This window comes from Oncorhynchus gorbuscha, linkage group LG03, assembly GCF_021184085.1.
Source record: "Oncorhynchus gorbuscha isolate QuinsamMale2020 ecotype Even-year linkage group LG03, OgorEven_v1.0, whole genome shotgun sequence".
Lineage (NCBI taxonomy): Eukaryota > Metazoa > Chordata > Actinopteri > Salmoniformes > Salmonidae > Oncorhynchus > Oncorhynchus gorbuscha.
Genome location: NC_060175.1, coordinates 71785252 through 71805302, shown reverse-complemented (window position 1 = coordinate 71805302; position 20051 = coordinate 71785252). Strand labels below are relative to the sequence as shown.

Genomic DNA, 20051 nt, shown 5'->3' with positions numbered 1-20051 from the left:
ACCTTCTTCTGCAACTGGATCCTGGACTTCCTGAAGGGCCGCCCCCAGGTAGTAAGGGTAGGCAACAACACATCTGTCACGCTGATTCTCAACATGGGGGCCCCTCAGGGGTGCGTGCTTAGTCCCCTCCTGTACTCCCTGTTCACCCATGACTGCATCGCCAAGCACAACTCCAACACCATAATTAAGTTTGCTGACGACACAACGATGAGACAGCCTATAGGGAGGACATCAGAGACCTGGCAGTGTGGTGCCAGGACAACAACCTCTCCCTCAATGTGACCAAGACAAAGGAAATGTGGCATGGGTCCTTAGATCCTCAAAAGGTTTTACAGCTGCACCATCGAGCTCATCCTGACTGGTTGCATCACCGCCTTGTATGATAACTGCTCGGCCTCCGACCGCCAGGCGCTACAGAGGGTATGGCATTCGGCCAAGTACATCACTGGGGCCAAGCTTCCTGCAATCCAGGACCTCTATATCAGGCAGTGTCAGAGGAAGGCCCTAAAAATTGGCAAAGACCCCAGCCACCATAGTCATAGACTGTTCTCTCTGCTACTGCATGGCAAGTGGTACCAGAGCGCCAAGTCTTGGACCAAAAAACAGATTATCAAATGACTAGACAGACTATTAGTTTTGACCCCCCCACCACCTTTTTTTACACTGCTGCTACTCGCTGTTTATTATCGATGCATAGTCACTTTACCCCTATCTACATGTACATATTACCTCAATTAACTTGACTAACCTGTACCCCTGCACATTGACTCGGTACCGGTACCCCCTGTATATAGCCTCCACATTGACTCGGTACCGGTACCCCCTGTATATAGCCTCCACATTGACTCGGTACCGGTACCCCCTGTATATAGCCTCATTATTGTTATTTTATTGTTACTCTTTTATTTTTTTATTTTAGTTTATTAAGTCAATATTTCCTGAACCCCTTTTTTTTTACTGCGTTGATGGTTAAGGGCTCGTTAGAAAGCATTTCACGGTTGTATTCGGCGCATGTGACAAATAAAATTTGATTTGACTACACATCATTTAGTCACAGTTGATACCCCCAATAGTATGTCCAGTGGCATGATCATTCTAGGTTATGACAATACATATTCAGTCTCCATTGCTATCAGTGGTGTGAAGTACTTAAATAGAAAATACTTTGAAGTACTACTTAAGTCATTTTTTTGTGTATCTTTACTTTACACCCCTTTACTATTTATATTTTTGACAACTTTTACTTCACTACATTCCTAAAGAAAATAACGTTCTTTTTACTCCATACATTTTCCCTGACACCCATACGTACTCGTTACATTTTGAATGCTTAGCAGGACAGGAAAATGGTCAAATTCACACACCTATCAAGAGAACATCCGTGGTCATCTCTACTGTCTCTGATCTGCCGGACTCAGTAAACACAAATGCTTTATTTGTGAATGGCGTCTGAGTGGTGGAGTGTGCCCCTGGCTATCCATAAGTTAAAAACAAGAAAATTGTTCCATCTGGTTTGCTTAATATAAGGAATTTGTAACAAATTATACTTTTACTTTCGATACTTAAGTATATTTAAAACCAAATACTTTTAATCAAGTATTATTTTACTGGGTGACTTTTACTTGTGTCATTTTCTATTAACGTATCTTTACTTTTACTCAATTGTGAATTGTTTCCAACACTGATCGCTATGCGTACACTCCCCTATGTATTTATTTGGACAGTGAAGCTAAAACGTTTAATTGATATATTCCAGCATTTTGGATGTGAGATCAAATGTGCGTGCGGGCGTGCGTTTTCCACGACTTGGTCTGATAGCATGCTCTCTGGCATGTTGTGTATTTGGGGGCTGAATAATACTAGCTGTACTTGTTGTTAGTTGCTCAGAGCTGGATGAGTCTTTAAATGAATAATCCAACCCGCTGAAGGCCACCCTGGGACGCTAGCACATCACTGTGCAGTGCAGTCCACTTTCGATGCGGGAGGAGGGGGGGTTGGTGAAGGAATAGGGTTTTTTAGTCATCGCTGTGATGGCAAAGTGCCTGCAGTGTCAACAATGGCTGTGGGAACTGTGAGGGTGAGAATGGTGTCCTCGTCTGAGCTACCGCTAGTGTTAATCAGTGGCGATTTTAGCATGTACTGTACATCTTGGTGGGACAAACTGAACCAAAAAATGTATGCATGCCAGCAAAGCCACGACACAACACTAACAACACTATAACGGTGACAAACGGTGCCCATAAACTGTTAGGGCCTACATAAAGCTGTTCCAACAGCAAGGATTTATTTCCAGCACGGTGGAGTGAATCCTTACCACTGCTACACCTGGAAATCAGCAGAGCCTTGTCTGGCAGCATAATAGATCATTCAGCCTCATTTACTGCCATTTAAAAATAAAACATAGCTGATATGGCTGACATGCTGAAATAAATATGGTTTCTACTGACTCATTGTGGATTTGTGGAACTCGATAAGAATAATGCCGAATGCCGACATGGGTTATGACTTTTTGTACCATACACAAACATTATTTTGTTTTATGTTCAATAAATTCATAATGTTTGTTTGTTGTGTCATTAACACTTAGCTGTAAGTATAAGCAAGTGCACGCAAACGATCTGCAACGAGGTAGGCCTATTCATTCAGCACTTTCAAAATGGACACCGACAGAAATTCAGATAGATGTTAGTTCAGATAAGGGCTCAACATCTTGCGGAATTTAACTTTACTCTTCTTTATGTCACCACACACACCGAGCGAGCGAGAGAGAGAGAGAGAGAGAGAGAGAGAGAGAGAGAGAGAGATGTGGTTAGACTACAATTTCAAGTATTTTATTAGGCCTATGTGGTCTAAAAACTAAGGAAAATACAATCATGAGGATCCACTTTTATAGACAATATACCAACACAAACAAAACAACCCTTGCAATATCAACTGGAATTACATGGTTCTATTACTGTACTTTTTGTTTAAATAATAATAATAATTGGAATGGGAAGAGACTGTCACTGGAAAACATGGTTACAGACCCAACCACATTATATAGTATCCCCTCCTCATGGTTACAGACACAACAACATTATATAGTATCCCCTCCTCATGGTTATAGACCTGACAACATTATATAGTATCCCCTCCTCATGGTTACAGACCCAACAACATTATATAGTATCCCCTCCTCATGGTTACAGACCCAACAACATTATATAGTATCCCCTCCTCATGGTTATAGGCCCAACAACATTATATAGTATCCCCTCTTCATGGTTACAGGCCCAACAACATTATATAGTATCCCCTCCTCATGGTTATAGACCCAACCACATTATATAGTATCCCCTCCTCATGGTTATAGGCCCAACCACATTATATAGTATCCCCTCTTCATGGTTACAGGCCCAACAACATTATATAGTATCCCTCCTCATGGTTACAGACCCAACAACATTATATAGTATCCCCTCCTCATGGTTATAGACCCAACAACATTATATAGTATCCCCTCCTCATGGTTATAGACCCAACCACATTATATAGTATCCCTCCTCATGGTTACAGACCCAACAACATTATATAGTATCCCTCCTCATGGTTACAGACCCAACAACATTATATAGTATCCCTCCTCATGGTTACAGACCCAACAACATTATATAGTATCCCCTCCTCATGGTTAAAGACCCAACAACATTATATAGTATCCCCTCCTCATGGTTATAGACCTGACAACATTATATAGTATCCCCTCTTCATGGTTACAGACCCAACCACATTATATAGTATCCCTTCCTCATGGCTACAGACCCAACAACATTATATAGTATCCCCTCCTCATGGTTACAGACCCAACAACATTATATAGTATCCCCTCCTCATGGTTCCAGACCCAACAACATTATATAGTATCCCGCCTCATGGTTACAGACCCAACCACATTATATAGTATCCCCTCTTCATGGTTACAGACCCAACAACATTATATAGTATCCCCTCTTCATGGTTACAGACCCAACAACATTATATAGTATCCCCTCCTCATGGTTACAGACCCAACCACATTAAAAAGTATCCCTTCCTCGTGTGGAAAAGCACAAGCGAATTTATAATACACAAAGTAAGCAAAACCAATTAAATGCATCATTCCAACACTGCCTAAAATGATACTAATGAGATATATACCTATAAATAAGTTATATATATATACACATAACAATTGAGATGTACAAACTATGGCATACTGGAACGATGAGCATATAAGAGGCATGCTGTAATTGCTATTAAGACATTTGAGCGAGGTAGTCGATATGCCTATCTGTTCAGGACTTTTGAAATGGACAGCGACAGAAATCAGAACATGGGATGTTCTTACAGTTTTCTATAACGGGGGCATATAAGCAGACAATGAAAGCTCCCTAAAAACAGGCTATAGGCTACATGTGCACCACCAAGTCAGAACAGTAGGCTATGTTCTGAGGGGGAGAGGGACCAAAATCTTAAGGTGAGACCCATTTGCTACTAACGGCTTACTATACAATATACACATAGTATTACTTTCTCAGCTACAGTATACATAGAGTATATCCCTTTTGGGACTCACCGTTGTTGTGCTGTGCTCACTTGAACAGGAAGGTCCTTCTTGTGTCTTCAAAGTCTGTCATTCTCTGGATGAAGTCATGCTAGATTGACAGCATGGCCATTGTATTCAACCATTTCTGGCCCATGGTGTTGCGTGTGAATGTTTGTCATTTTAAGCTTGGAAAAGAGACCCTTTCTGACAGATGTTTTAAACCCTTAAACCCAGACTTGGATCACACACCACTGAATAGCAGGCAGGGGGAAGCAAACTAGTGATTGCTTTGTAATGCATGCAGTTAGCCACTGATTCCTTCCACACCAATCATTGTTGAAAATTTGCCAGTAGATTGTCGACGTGATTCATGATGTCGACTGCTTGTCTTGCTAGCTTGCTAGCTAAGGTTTTGAAAGTGTGATGTCCAATCAAAGCTAGATATACCGTGATTTGACATCATTTTATCTGTGGCCAATGACCTTGACTCTTCTTGGACCAGCACTTATACTGTACATTTATGGCAGCACCCAAGGGGGCTTGAACTGCCTAGCTCTCCCTGTAGATTCTGCGGTGACGTAAAGTCCCCATGAGTAGCAGAGGACCGAACCACAACTAGAAAAGATTACCAACGCCTACGCTCTGTGCTTTTGCTGGCTGCCCCTCCACCACAGAAAGCACTGAGCTTGGCTGAAACACCTGTAGTTTGAAGCTGCCTTACTCAACAAAGAGATCATGTTTGTATGCGGCTTTATTATCTCAGAACTAAACAGGTGGGGCCCAAAACAGCTGTGGCTCTGCCCTGAATGACAGGTCGCCACGGGTGTTAATATAGTGCTGCCCCAACTCTGGTGCAGTATACCCCTACGCAGTATGCAACCATGCTGTCAGAGGTACTTCAAATCAAAGTGTATTGGTCACATACACAGATTTGCTGACGTTATCTCCAGGGCAGTGAAATGCTTGTGTTTCTAGCTCCAACAGTGTAGTAATATCTAGCAATACAAAACAATACACACATAATACAAAAAGTTAAAAGAAAGAAAGTAAGAAATGTCAAAACGAATCCAATTAACAACCCAAATAGCAACAGTAATCCATATGCAATCTATATGTATATACAACGGATTAATTTAGAGCAGATATACTAAGAATGATATGTCCAGCAACAGATATACTAAGAATGATATGTTCAGCAGCAGATATACTAAGAATGATATGTTCAGCAGCAGATATACTAAGAATGATATGTTCAGCAGCAGATATACTAAGAATGATATGTTCAGCAGCAGATACACTAAGAATGATATGTTCAGCAGCAGATACACTAAGAATGATATGTTCAGCAGTAGATATACTAAGAATGATATGTTCAGCAGTAGATATACTAAGAATGATATGTTCAGCAGCAGATACACTAAGAATGATATGTTCAGCAGCAGATATACTAAGAATGATATGTTCAGCAGCAGATACACTAAGAATGATATGTTCAGCAGCAGATACACTAAGAATGATATGTTCAGCAGCAGATACACTAAGAATGATATGTTCAGCAGTAGATATACTAAGAATGATATGTTCAGCAGTAGATATACTAAGAATGATATGTTCAGCAGTAGATATACTAAGAATGATATGTTCAGCAGCAGATACACTAAGAATGATATGTTCTAAGAATGATATGTTCAGCAGCAGATACACTAAGAATGATATGTTCAGCAGTAGATATACTAAGAATGATATGTTCAGCAGCAGATACACTAAGAATGATATGTTCAGCAGTAGATATACTAAGAATGATAAGAACTTATTTTCCACCATAATTTGCAAATAAATTCATCAAAAATCCTACAATGAGATTTTCTGGATTTTTTTTCTCATTTTGTCTGTCATAGTTTAAGTGTACCTATGATGAAAATTACAGGCCTCTCTCATCTTTTTAAGTGGGAGAACTTGCACAATTGGTGGCTGACTAAATACTTTTTTGCCCCACTGTATTAGTGGGGCAAAAAATAAATACTTTTTCGCCCCACTGTATTAGAGTCAGCTATGTCAAGAATTCAGTATTTACATAAATGAACAGTGTAAATAAAATGCAATGTTCAATAGTATAAATATTCTAATGAGCTATCTCGAGAACATAGTATGTACTGTAAATACACAGTACAAAATCGCATGGCAAAAGGGATAGAAATGTAGGAAATTTGCTTCCGGATCTGAGTCCGGAATATAAATAATATACTGTGCGTTCGTAAAGTATTCAGACCCCCTCCCCCTTTTCCACATTTTGTTACGTTACAGCCTTATTCTAAAATTTATTCAATTATTTGTTTTCCTCGTCAATCTACACACAATACCCCATAATGACAACGTGAAAAGTTTTTAAAAACATTTTTGCAAATGTATAAACATTTTAAAACAGAAATAACTTATTTACATAACTATTCAGACCTTTTGCCATAAGACTCAAAATTGAGCTCAGGTGCATCCTGTTTCCATTGATCATCCTTGAGATGTTTCTACAACTTGATTGGAGTCCACCTGTAGCAAATTCAATTGATTAAACCGGATTTGGAAAGGTACACACCTGTCTATAGGGTCCCACAGTTGACACTACATAACAGTGCAAAAACCAAGCCATGAGGTCGAAGGATTTGTCTGTAGAGCTCCGAGACATGATTGGGTCGAGGCACAGATCTGGGGAAGGGTACAAAAACAATTCTGCAGCATTGAAGGTCCCCAAGAACACCATGGCCTCCATTCTTAAATGGAAGAAGTTTGGAACCACCAAGACTCTTCCTAGAGCTGGCCGCCCAACCAAACTGAGCAATCGGGGGAGAAGGACCTTGGTCAGGGAGGTTACCAAGAACCCGATGGTCACTCTGACAGAGCTCTGGAGTTCCTCTGTGGAGATGGGAGAACCTTCCAGAAGGACAAACATCTCTGCAGCACTCCATGAATCAGGACTTATTGGTAGAGTGGCTAGATGGAAGTCACTCCTCAGTAAAAGGCACATGCCCGCTTGGAGTTTGTCAAAAGGCACCTAAAGACTCTCAGACCATGAGAAACAAGATTCTCTGGTCTGATGAAACCAAGATTGAACTCTTTGGCCTGAATGCCAAGCGTCATATCTGGAGGAAACCTGTCACCAGCTGTGGGGATGTTTTCAGCAGCAGGGACTGGGAGACTAATCAGGAAAGAGGGAAAGATGAACGGAGCATGGTACAGAGGTCGATGATGAAAACCTGCTCAAGAGCACTCAGGACCTCAGACTGGGGTGAAGATTCACCTTCCAACAGGACAACAACCCTACTTACACAGCTAAGACAACACAGGAGTGGCTTCGGGACAAGTCTCTGAATGTCCTTGAGTGGCCCAGCCAGAGCCTGGACTTGAGCCCAATTGAACATCTCTTGAGAGGCCTGAAAATAGCTGCGCAGTGACGCTCCCCATCCAACCTGACAGAGCTTGAGAAGATCTGCAGAGAAGAATGGGAGAAACTCCCCAAATACAGGTGTGCCAAGCTCGTAGCTGTCATGGTTCCACCTGTCACCAGAGGGCAGCAGAGACCATCCTAGAGACATTAACGACACTCCGGTGTGTCCAATTGACTCATTATGATTTAGCTGTTAAAAGAGGGGTGTTTTCCTTTTGTAGAAGCTTGAATTGTTTACCGTGTGCTGTTGTTTCCTGAGTGAGTTTTCGAGACATAGTGTTTGTTTTTTTCAAGTGCACTGTGATCCTGCGACTACCGTTTCTCAGTAAAGTATTATGTTTATCCTTAACTACTGATTCCTCATCTGGTCTTTATTGTGTATATTGTGTGTAGATTGATTGGAGGGGGGACAATTTAATCCATTTTAGAGTAGGGCTGTAATGTAATAAAATGTTGGTCTGAATACTTTCAGAATGCACTGCATATATGTGAATGATGTATATGGACAGCATGTGAATAGAAAAGGTGTGTATAGCACTGGTTATATAGGATGAGCCATGACTAGAATACTGTATAGTGAACAAAAATATGAACGCAACAATTTCTACGATTTTACTGAGTTGCAGTTCATATAAGGAAATCAGTCAATTGAAATAAATGAATTAGGCCCAAATCTATGGATTTCACATGACTGGCAATACATGCATGCATCTGTTGGTCAGACTTTTTTAAAGGTAGGGGTGTCGAGCAGAAAACCAGTCAATATCGGGTGTGACCACCATTTGCCTCATGCAGCGTGACACATATCCTTCGCATCAGGCTGTTGATTGTGGAATGTTGTCCCACTCCATTTCAATGGCTGTGCAAAGTTGCTGGATAATGGTGGGAACTGAAACACGCTTTTGTACACATCGATCCAGAGCATCCCAAACATGCTCAATGGGTGGCATGTCTGGTGAATATGCATGCCAGTGGGACATTTTCAGATTGCAGGAATTGTGTACAGTTCCTTGCGACATGGGGCTGTGCGTTATGCTGAAACAGGAGGTGATGGCTGCGGAGGAATGGTACGACAATGAGTGTGAGGATCTCTGTGAATTCAAATTGCCATGGATAAAATGCAATTGTTTGTTGTTCGTAGCTTATGCCTGCCCATACCATAACCCCACCGCCACCATGGGGCACTCTGTTCACAACGTTGACATCAGCAAACTGCTCGCCCACATGACGCCATACACATGGTCTGCAGTTGTGAGGCCGGTTGGACGTACTGCCAAATACTCTAAAATGACTTTGGAGGCCAGTTTATGGTAGAGAAATTAACATTTGATTCTCTGGCAACAGCTCTAGTGGACATTCCTGCAGTCAGGATGCCAATTACAGACTCCCCCAAACCTTGTGTGACAAAACTGCCCATTTTAGAGTGGCTTTTCATTGTCCCCAGCACAAGGTGCGCTTGGGTAATGATCATGCTGTTGAATCATCTTCTTGATATGACAGCCACACCTGTCAGGTGTATGGATTATCTTGGCAAAGGAGAAATGCTCACTAACAGGGATGTAAACTAATTTGTGCACAACATTTGAGAGAAATAAGCTTTTTTATTTCACCTCAGGAAATATGAGACCAACACTTAAGATGTTGTATTTATATTTTTGTTCAGTGTACATATAAAGTTGGTAAAACAGTATGTAAACATTATTAAAGTGACCAGTGCTGAATGACTCAATGTACATTGGGCAGCAGTCTCTAAGGTGCAGGGTAGAGTACTGGGTGGTAGCCGTCAAGTAACAGGTTTTGAGGTTCAAGTCAGAGTACTGAGTGGAGACAGCTAGTGGTGAAGCTGTTTCACCACAAACTTTTGACCCTCTCCACTACAGCCCCGTTGATGTGGATGGGGTTGTGCTTTCTCTGCTGTCTCCTGTAGTCCTCAATCAGCTCCTTTATTTGGTTGACATTGAGGCGCTGTCGGCTGTCTCGTCGTTGTAGGTAATCAGGCCTTCCAGTTTTGTGTCGAGTTGGAGATGTGCGCAGTCATGGGTGAACGATGAATACATGAGGGCGCTGAGGACGCACCCCTGTGGGGACCCCGTGTTGAGGTTCAGCGTGGCGGAGATGTTGTTGACTACCTTCACCACTTGGGGTCGGCCTGTCAGGAAGTCCAGGACCCAGTTGCACAGGGAGTGGTTCAGACCCAGGGCCAGAGCTTAACGATGAGCTTGAAGGGCACTATGGTGTTGAAGGCTGAGCTGTAGTTAATGAACAGCATTCTAACTTGAGTAAATGGATAGTAATCCTGGATTTTATGTAGCAGTATTTGTAGATGTACCTGAGTGAGATTGAACCAGGTAAAATCACCCCAGAGCTAGAAATGTCACAAATGGTACTGAATCAGACTATTTTGTAAGTTGTCAAGTGGGTGGTCACGTGTGTTAGCGATCAGAGGCTCGTTGGGTCGAGCCTGGTAGGGGACAGTTGAAGAATCACAGCTGTTAGCAGCACAGTGAAGCCGTTTTTTTAAGGTTCTGATTTTTTTTTTAAATGTATTTCTGTGATCCAACTCCTCAGAGAGTGCTAGCATCAGTATACTTTTTCAACAACAGCTGAGCCATGGAACAGCTAATGGCCTATATTCACAAAGTGTCTCCGTATATGAGTACAGATCTAGGATCCGTTTTCTTTTTTAGATCATAACGAATAAGATTGCATGGATCAACCCTTTCTTGGACGCTTGACACATACAGCCCCTGGAGCTCAGGGACAGGGTTAAGTAAAACAAAATCATAGCTAATTAGTGAAAAAAAACTCATTAGTACATTTTTTGTATCTCTATCTTTGTCTGTCCCTCTCCCAATCTTTCTTTGTATCTCTTTGTAGTCTAAGGAGAGAACTTTGTCTGTGATGTCCATGGGTTTCTTGTCCTGTGAACAGTAGCCATTGCTAAGCTGTTTGTTTGTCAAGCGGTAGTGCCGTCCACTGTCTCTTCCACACCTTCTCCTCTTCTGGGCCCAACTAGCCTTTTAATTAGGGTGAGCAGTTAATAGTGCCAAGCTAGCACCACTGCCACTTCAGCACTTTAGCCTGAGTTAGTATCCCCACAATCGATTTCTAAGAGCGGTAGCAAGAGAAGGCCACTCTATTGTTGAAGTACCAGGGCAATCATGATTCGCCTTTTGGGTGGGTGGGGGGGGGGGGGGGGTTGCTTCTTTCACAGCAAATTATGGAAAAGTGCCAAAGTCAGGTATATCAATACTTTGCTTTCTCCTCGATTCTTGTACTTTTATAATAGATAGCAAGGTCTTGGAATTCTTCTCACACACCACCAGTAAAGAATGTTCTAGGCATTCAGCCTTCAACTGAAGAAAAATAAATAAAATCAAGAAACCTTGTGCTCAATATAGATACTATAAGCTTTTTCCCCTCTCGCCCCTTTTTTTTGTTTTGATTCAAAGATGCAGTAGAAGTATTTAGCATTTAGATGACATTGCCAGAGAGGTGCGATGGATCAGCACCACTCTGAGGAGTGTTTCTCTGATAACATAGGTAGGGCACCCGGACAGACACAACAGACGACCGACACGCCAGATGGACGGACGGACAGAACAGACCGACAAGACAGACATGCAGGTGGGCAGACACGACACAGAACATTGACAGACAGAGAGACATGGCCGACCAACCAGCCGACAGATGGGTGAGCAGTGGAATACCAGCTGTACCCGTTGTTGCTGCAGGAGCTCAGAACAGCAGAACAGAAAGAGGCTCCGGGGAATGCCATGGCAACTGGCGTAGCACACCCCCCGCAGGGTGCCCCACAGAGACATGGGGGGTGACCTTGCTCGGACCTTGCGGGAGGGGGCAGTTACCACTGCCCACTGCACCACGGCCTCGAATGGCTGCACAGCCCATTAGCTTCCTGATTATGCTCAGCTTAGCCATTAGCTCCTCAGAAGTATCTCACCCCCCGGCCCCCTCTACCAGTTTAGATGGCGTCATGAGTTTCTTCGAAAATGGGAAGGAAATAACAGCAAGTGCTTTCTAGCTCTGGGGAATGAACGAGACACACAAAAAATACTAGAGAAAAATGGAAAGAAAAAGTTATCTTTTACTATTAAACAACCTGCAGTAAGCATATCGTTTTGTAGATATAGATTGTTTTTCGTAGTTGTATGATTGTATTTTTATATATATATATATATATTAATATTTTTGTTTTGCTACAGATTTATAATATAGACTTATAGTATATATTTTCACTGGACATAGTATATTGTAATTGTTCTATTATGACACTGGAAGGAAGTTCCTCAGGAACCCATGGCTCAGAGACCCATATGGACCTACTTTACCTGCTAGTACTTCCTGGTAGTGTATAGTTTAAAGGTCAGAAAAAGTACAACATTTGATAAGTCCTTAAGTTTCTGTCATCTAGCCTCAGATATAATTTAGTCTTGCCGTCTTTGCTTCAAAGTGGACATGTTGTATGCTCCTGGCCATTTTACTGGAAAGAAAAGCATGATAGTTTATACTTTGATAAAGGAGAGCTGTCTGTCCTGATGTTTCTTTGCCTTTCAACCTCTTCTTTTCTTTTTATCTTCTTTCTAGCCCTTGCCTAAGGAGCCATCGTAAGGAGTTAAGAACTAAGTGGGTAGGTGAGTCTGGCTCCATCCATCCTCTCAAAGTGTATGTTGTTTATTTTATGCACTTCCAGCTGTCTAGTCTGTGGGGCAAGCAGAATTGCACATCTGAGACTTACCGTCTCCCTATACGAACTAATCACCGGAGTTCAAAAGGTCAAACTCCCATGGTGCTTATAGTAAAGGACAACTCCCACCTACTCATCGTTTACATTTTTCTCTTTTACATAGAAATACACAATTGGTGGCTGCATTTCCCTGTGAGAAAATGGCTTTGATGCTTGCAACAAAAAAAAGACCAAAAGAAAGATCAAAGGGAGCTATAGTGGTACAAAGTCACCTAATGCAGAGGGTTACAAATTAACAACGCCCAAAGAGGCTACTTCAAAGGATGATGTTACTTCAAATGGCTGCGTTGTTTAAGAGGACTAGGGAAATACAAGGTGGAGTTGAGAGATTTAGTTATTTTTGGACTGAGAAGGAAACTAAAGAGCCGTATTAAGTCAAACAAGCACCCCGAAACAAGCACCCCACCGCAGAAAACCTGAACTGGGGAAACATAATGTATCTGAACCTTTGTTTTGTTTCACGGTAAACATTGGCTACTGCAATTTATCCGATTGCTTATTTTGTTAATTTATTCCATGAAAATACCTCTTATGTGTAACAATAACAATGTTGTTTGTCCATAGTGCAGGGTTGTGTGAATACCAAGCCTAGAAAAAGACAATGGTCGTAAAAGTGGGTGATATTGCCGAATCTCCACGCCTATGTGTCACAGTCTATATTCTAAGATGGATTTACCTTCCTCCACAGAGAAAACAAAATGAATCACAGACAATTACCAGAGACAGGGAGAGAATGAGGATTGGGGGCATCATAAATATTAATTTTCCGGGTGGCTTTAAATTCATGAAATTCTTTGCAAACTCATATTAAAGATTCATATGGACAATCTAGGGTGTAAAAGTTTACCATTGCTACGGTGAATTGGCACTCAGACAGACACGACAGACAGAGAGACAGACCATACAGATATACCATAAATACAATCCAGACAGACAGACAGACATACGAGTGTGCAGACACGACAGACAGAGAGACAGACCATACAGATATACCAGAAATACAATCCAAACAGACAGACAGACATACGAGTGTGCAGACACGACAGACAGAGAGACAGACCATACAGATATACCAGAAATACAATCCAGACAGACAGACAGACATACGAGTGTGCAGACACGACAGACAGAGAGACAGACCATACAGATATACCATAAATACAATCCAGACAGACAGACAGACATACGAGTGTGCAAAAACGACAGATCATTTATTACGTGGAATTATACATTTACATTTATGGCATATTTACAATTGAAGTCGGAAGTTTATACATTTAAGTCATTTAGCAGACGCTCTTATCCAGAGCGACTTACAAATTGGTGCATTCACCTTATGACTTCCATTATATACACCTTAGCCAAATATATTTAAACTCCTAGTAAACATTCCCTGTCTTAGGTCAGTTAGGATCACCACTTTATTTTAAGAATGTGAAATGTCAGAATAATAGCAGAGAGAATGATTTATTTCAGCTTGTATTTCTTTAATCACATTCCCAGTGGGTCAGAAGTTTACATATACACTCAATTAGTATTTGATAGCATTGCCTTTAAATTGGTTAACTTGGGTCAAATGTTTTGGGTAGCCTTGTACAAGCTTCCCACAATTGGCCCATTCCTCCTGACAGAGCTGGTGTAAAGGTGTCAGGTTTGTACAAGCTTTTTCAGTTCTGCCTTGACTTTGTGGTCCTTAAGCCATTTTGCCACAACTTTGGAAGTATGCTTGGTTCCATTGTCCATTTGGAAGACCCATTTGCGACCAAGCTTTAACTTCCTGACTGATGTCTTGAGATGTTGCTTCAATATATCCACATAATTTTCCTGCCTCATGATGCCATCTATTTTGTGAAGTGCACCAGTCCCTCCTGCAGCAAAGCACCCCCCCCCCCCCCAACATAATGCTGTCACCCCCGTGCTTCATGGTTGGGATGGTGTTCTTCGGCTTGCAAGCCTCCCCCCTTTTTCCTCCAAACATAACAATGGTCATTATGGCCAAACAGTTCTATTTTTGTTTCATCAGACCAGAGGACATTTCTCCAAAAGAAATGGTGCCATGGTGTTTATACTTGCGTACTATTGTTTGTACAGATGAACGTGGTACCTTCAGGCATTGGGAAATTGCTCCAAAGGATGAACCAGACTTGTGGAGGTCTACAATTTTGGCTTCATGGATTCTAAAGCCATGACATAATTTTCTGGAATTTTCCAAGCTGTTTAAAGGCAACTTACTCTATGTAAACTTCTGACCCACTGGAATTGTGATACAGTGAATTGTAAGTGAAATAATCTGTCCTTAAACAATTGTTGGAAAAATTACTTGTCATGCACAAAGTAGATGTCCTGACCGACTTGCCAAAACTATAGTTTGTTCACAAGAAATTTGTGGAGTGGTTGAAAAACGAGTTTTAATGACTCCAACATAAGTGTATGTAAACTTCCTACTTCAACTGTATATGGTTTGAACTCAATGTAATTATTTTAGCATACAAAAATAGATATGGATGACTAAAACAAGATATTTGATTTAACCAATATTTATACAGGTTATTCTCGTTGAGGTGATGTCTATTTTAATAGAGAGACCTGTTCAAAGTTGTTCTACATAAACTGTGCTAGCCTTCATTATACACCACTTGTATTAATATGAGTGTTTGTATGTTCATCTTACTTGTGAAGTTGCTTTCATTATTCTTATTCTGAAGTCCATCGTGCGTTCAAGATTCAAAGTAATCCTGAAATGACAGTGAACAACCGTGAGTGCCTTGTTTACTCAACTCCATTTTCCCCCTTTCTCTCTCTCTCTCTCTAACCCCCTTACCCCTATCCCAGGTTTATTGCCAGTCATGGCAGAAGGGGAACAGAGGCCAATGACCAGGCAAGCACAGTTTGTGTCCATTCGCCAATTTTGTGCTCAAACCACTACTACCCCCTCCCCCACACCACCACCATCTATCAGAGGAGCCCTACTATGTGACAGTGACACTCCTCTGCTCCCTCATTGGTCCAAAAGTCCGTACCTGCCCATGAAAGCAACTCGCCACAGCATCGTTATTGGAACCATATCACAAACTGAATGACAAATCCTACTGTATACTGTATATAACCTGTGTTGTTTCAGCACGGCAAGCAGGATAGAACTGGGAGTCTAAACATGTGTAAGGAAACCATTTCGCCACCTACCCCCTATGGAACACAATGTGAAGGCATTTTTGGTAACTTGGTTTAAACTAGTCTACAGTTATTTTATGAGTACTGATACGAGAACCATTCACAGGGTCTTTTCACTCACGTAAATAGTCTGTTTGGTTTAAGGCGTCGGTTTTGTCCTGTTGAAGAGCCATGATAGGTTTGCTGGCACGGGGCGGTTAGTGAAACCAGGATATGATGCCAATGGGTGCCCGTCTTTAGCCATATTTCTCCATCCTCTAAGAAACACCACCACCTGTCTTGTGTATCTGAGGGATGGGGTTCCAAGAGGTTCTGGGATGAAATATATATAGAGAAAATGAGGAAATCCCATGCGAGTATCATGCTCTTCTCTTGTCGTCAATCTCTACAGTGAAAGAAGGATCAAATATATGATATACATTTACAGTTCTGGAGGAGAAACTTTTGGATGGATTGTCAGTGACTATCTAACTTGACATTGAAAAAGCTTTGTTTATCTGGTGCCTACCACTGATGGGACCGTTGCCAGTAAGGATTCCCTAATAGTGTCTGTGGAGAAACCGCCCACGTGACATCACTCTGCTATAGGAGATCTTTATGAGACACTTACTGACAGACTACACCTGCCTGGCTCTTTATCCTGTGTTCTAATTATTTTTGTTGTGTGTGTGTGTGTGTGTGTGTGTGTGTGTGTGTGTGTGTGTGTGTGTGTGTGTGTGTGTGTGTGTGTGTGTGTGTGTGTGTGTGTGTGTGTGTGTGTGTGTGTGTGTGTGTGTGTGTGTGTGTGTGTGTGTGTGCGTCTGGGTGTCTGTGCCTCCTGATATACACTGTGAAATGGGAAATAGTTGACACAATCTTGTTCTTAAGTTTAACACATTCAGTACTGTACTTCTGGACAGAACTGTTCCTGAAGCTGGTATGATCATGTTTTAGGGGATTCGCGTTGATTTAGAGCTGGAATCCGTACTTGCTGGAGCTGCCATGTCGGTCTGCGATATTAAAGAGACAGTTACTTCAAAACAATGAGCACTGTTCTTTCCCTCGGACATCACTGCACATCACTGCACGCCCCGATAGAACAGCAGAGTATTTGCTGCAATTTTCTTTTACCACAATGCTAGATGCTCATCTCCTCCGTTTCACCAACAAAACCAACAACAAAAAACGATAGCAAAAGCTCCGGGTCGAGATGGCGCTGTTTCACCTTGTGCGGATTTCAGCTTTAAAGCGTCATACAGAGGAATCACATGTTTTTAATACAAAAGTGTATTAATATTGACAGATCTATGTCACATAAGTTAAAAGCAGTAATGATAGTCCATGTGTAGTACCGATTGATTATTTGAACGTTAGGTTTTAAATGGCCTTTTTTATAGGAAATAGATGTATGAAGGTATGCTACTTGCAAAGTGCTGCTGGTTATGTTGGGTGTGATGTATACATTCACTGTATAATGTCCCATGGGTATTTCTAACGTCATTTATGTTACGGGATTACGAGAGAGAGTGAGTGCCACAGAGAGAATGAGACCATAAAGGACATTGTATATCACTGAAATGGAGTTGTTCTTTTTCACCAGAAAGATATACTTACTGTATGTTAATATACTTATTGTATGTTAATATACTTACTGTATGTTAATATACTGTATGCTCTTTTGAGAGACACGGGGATGAAAAGAGCCTTCCATCCCTGGGGCTAATGTAATTGCCTTTAAGTGTGTGTGGTGTGCGCACATATGTGTGTGCATGAGTGTGCGTGTGCTTGCGTGTATGTGGGTGTGCATGTCTATGAGTGCAGGTGTGGGTGTGCGTGCACATGTTCACTGTGTCCATTTGTGTGTGCTTGATTGATGTGTGAAGAGAGCACCACAATTCTCATCTAATTACACTTAACTTTAATTACTCCCAACTGTACCCATGTCCTTTTCTTTCACTATTTTGTCTTAGTTTTTTTTTAACCATCACAAATCAAATGTCCCCTTAATTTGATCTGATTCCATGGATGAATCTCTGAATCCACATCAGATGCATGACAGAATGAAAGTTATTTCACCGACTGGCTTGCACACGGGCTGAATTTGGCCTGCGGGTGATTTTATTTGGCCCCAAAAGTTTAATGAGCGTTACAGAGAGATGTATGGGATCATATACAAATATAAGCAAGGTTTGAATTTAATATGTTTTAGTCAAATACTATCTGTTTAGACTTCTTGCGGTCAATTTGCAGTCTACAAATGATTTGTAATTATGTTCCCGCCCCCTGACCATCGCTCAAGAACAAGTCAGCCCTCTGCTGAATCTCGTTAATGATCCCTATTCTATGTAGTCTTGAAGAGAAGATATGGTAGCATTCAAAGTTAGAGAACAAAGTATTTTGTTTCACTTTCTCTGAGGTGCCTCCTTTTCCTATGAGGGATGCAACATCCACGTCACTTCAGTCTCGCTGGATTGATTGCTTTAATTTCATTCCCGCGACTCTTCATGTGTGCCTGTTGTTTTTTTCCCGTGAACATTATGACCGCGGAAACATTTGTAATGACCTGTCAAACACACTCTGGTAATAGCTGAAATGGGCTAAATGGAATTGTCTTTCCATTGAACATTAAAGCTTCGTCGGGCATTTAATTAACCGTCTCTACACTTACATCGCAAGAAAGAGAAGAAATAACTTTCTTTTTGCGGTTGTTCATTTTTTGGTGGAATTGAAAAAAGTTAGAATTTGCTACAGTTGAAATGTTTACAAATTAGAAGCACTGAAATGAAAGCAATTTTCTCAAATGAACACTCGGATTATAGTGATCATGTTTGATCTCGCAAACAATGTGAAGTATGTTTGGATAGGTGTAATCTAGAGCCAAGCGTGTTGATTTTTTAAACCAACGGTATCCTGCTATTGACACACTTGTTGAATTATGCAACAGAACATGACAATAACAGTAAATTATTGAGGAAGTCTAGACAGCGCAGGTGAGTTCAGGTAGGGTAGACAGAGCAGGTAAGTTCAGGTAGGGTAGACAGAGCAGGTAAGTTCAGGTAGGCCTGGACAGAGCAGGTAAGTTCAGGTAGGCCTGGACAGAGCAGGTGAGTTCAGGTAGGGTAGACAGAGCAGGTAAGTTCAGGTAGGTCTAGACCGAGCAGGTGAGTTCAGGTAGGGTAGACAGAGCAGGTGAGTTCAGGTAGGTCTAGACAGAGCAGGTGAGTTCAGGTAGGTCTAGACAGAGCAGGTGAGTTCAGGTAGGTCTAGACAGAGCAGGTGAGTTCAGGTAGGGTAGACAGAGCAGGTGAGTTCAGGTAGGTCTAGACAGAGCAGGTGAGTTCAGGTAGGTCTAGACAGCGCAGGTGAGTTCAGGTAGGGTAGACAGAGCAGGTGAGTTCAGGTAGGTCTAGACAGAGCAGGTGAGTTCAGGTAGGTCTAGACAGCGCAGGTGAGTTCAGGTAGGGTAGACCGAGCAGGTGAGTTCAGGTAGGTCTAGACAGAGCAGGTGAGTTCAGGTAGCCCTGTTCCCCTCCTTTATGTAAATATATTCATATAGCCTATGCAAATACACCTGCTGTATTTATGCAAATGAGGCACATATATTTTTCTTTATTTTAACACAAAACATAAAAAAATACCTGATACAATAAGAAAATGTATGAGCGCATTTGAAGTAAATGTAAAACCTGAATTCCCACCAAAATCTCTGAGCTTAATTATTTATCCATGCCAGTGAAATGTTTTATGTGCAATGATTCAGTCAATATCTGATGGATTATAAGAATTCTAAAAGTTTGGAGTATTTTCATCTATTGTCCACCCGTTGCATTTACTACAATTGTTTGCTACTTTATATGTGGTCCACCACCAACCTGTTCTACTTGGGAAGAAATGAGAAGAAAGCAGCGAGCCTTTCAGTTGAAAAACCTCGCTTCAAAACATACAACCAGCCTGATTATAGATACATCCGCTCTGTATTTACACTGAGTATACAAAACATTAGGAACACCTCCATAATATTGAGTTGCACCCCCCTTCCCTTCAGAACGGCCTCAATTGGCCTGTGCATGGACTTCATGGTGTCGAAAGTGACTCCAATGCTTCCCACAGTTGTTGCAAGTTGGCTGGAT

The 20051-nt window shown here is 41.6% G+C and overlaps 1 protein-coding gene across 2 annotated transcripts in view; it reads left to right on the top strand.

Moving 5' to 3' along the window:
• tafa5l (TAFA chemokine like family member 5, like) overlaps positions 1 to 18308 on the top strand; it is a 39845-nt gene extending 21537 nt beyond the window's left edge. The window contains exons 4-5 of one of the 2 annotated variants that reach the window (XM_046336817.1): positions 12612 to 12654; positions 15604 to 18308. In XM_046336817.1, coding sequence (XP_046192773.1) covers positions 12612 to 12635 — 24 coding nt within the window. In that variant the 3' untranslated portion in view covers positions 12636 to 12654; positions 15604 to 18308. Of the gene's footprint in view, positions 1 to 12611; positions 12659 to 15603 lie in introns of both variants that reach the window. The other variant, XM_046336812.1, reaches the window with a different exon arrangement.
• Positions 18309 to 20051: the final 1743 nt, after the last annotated feature.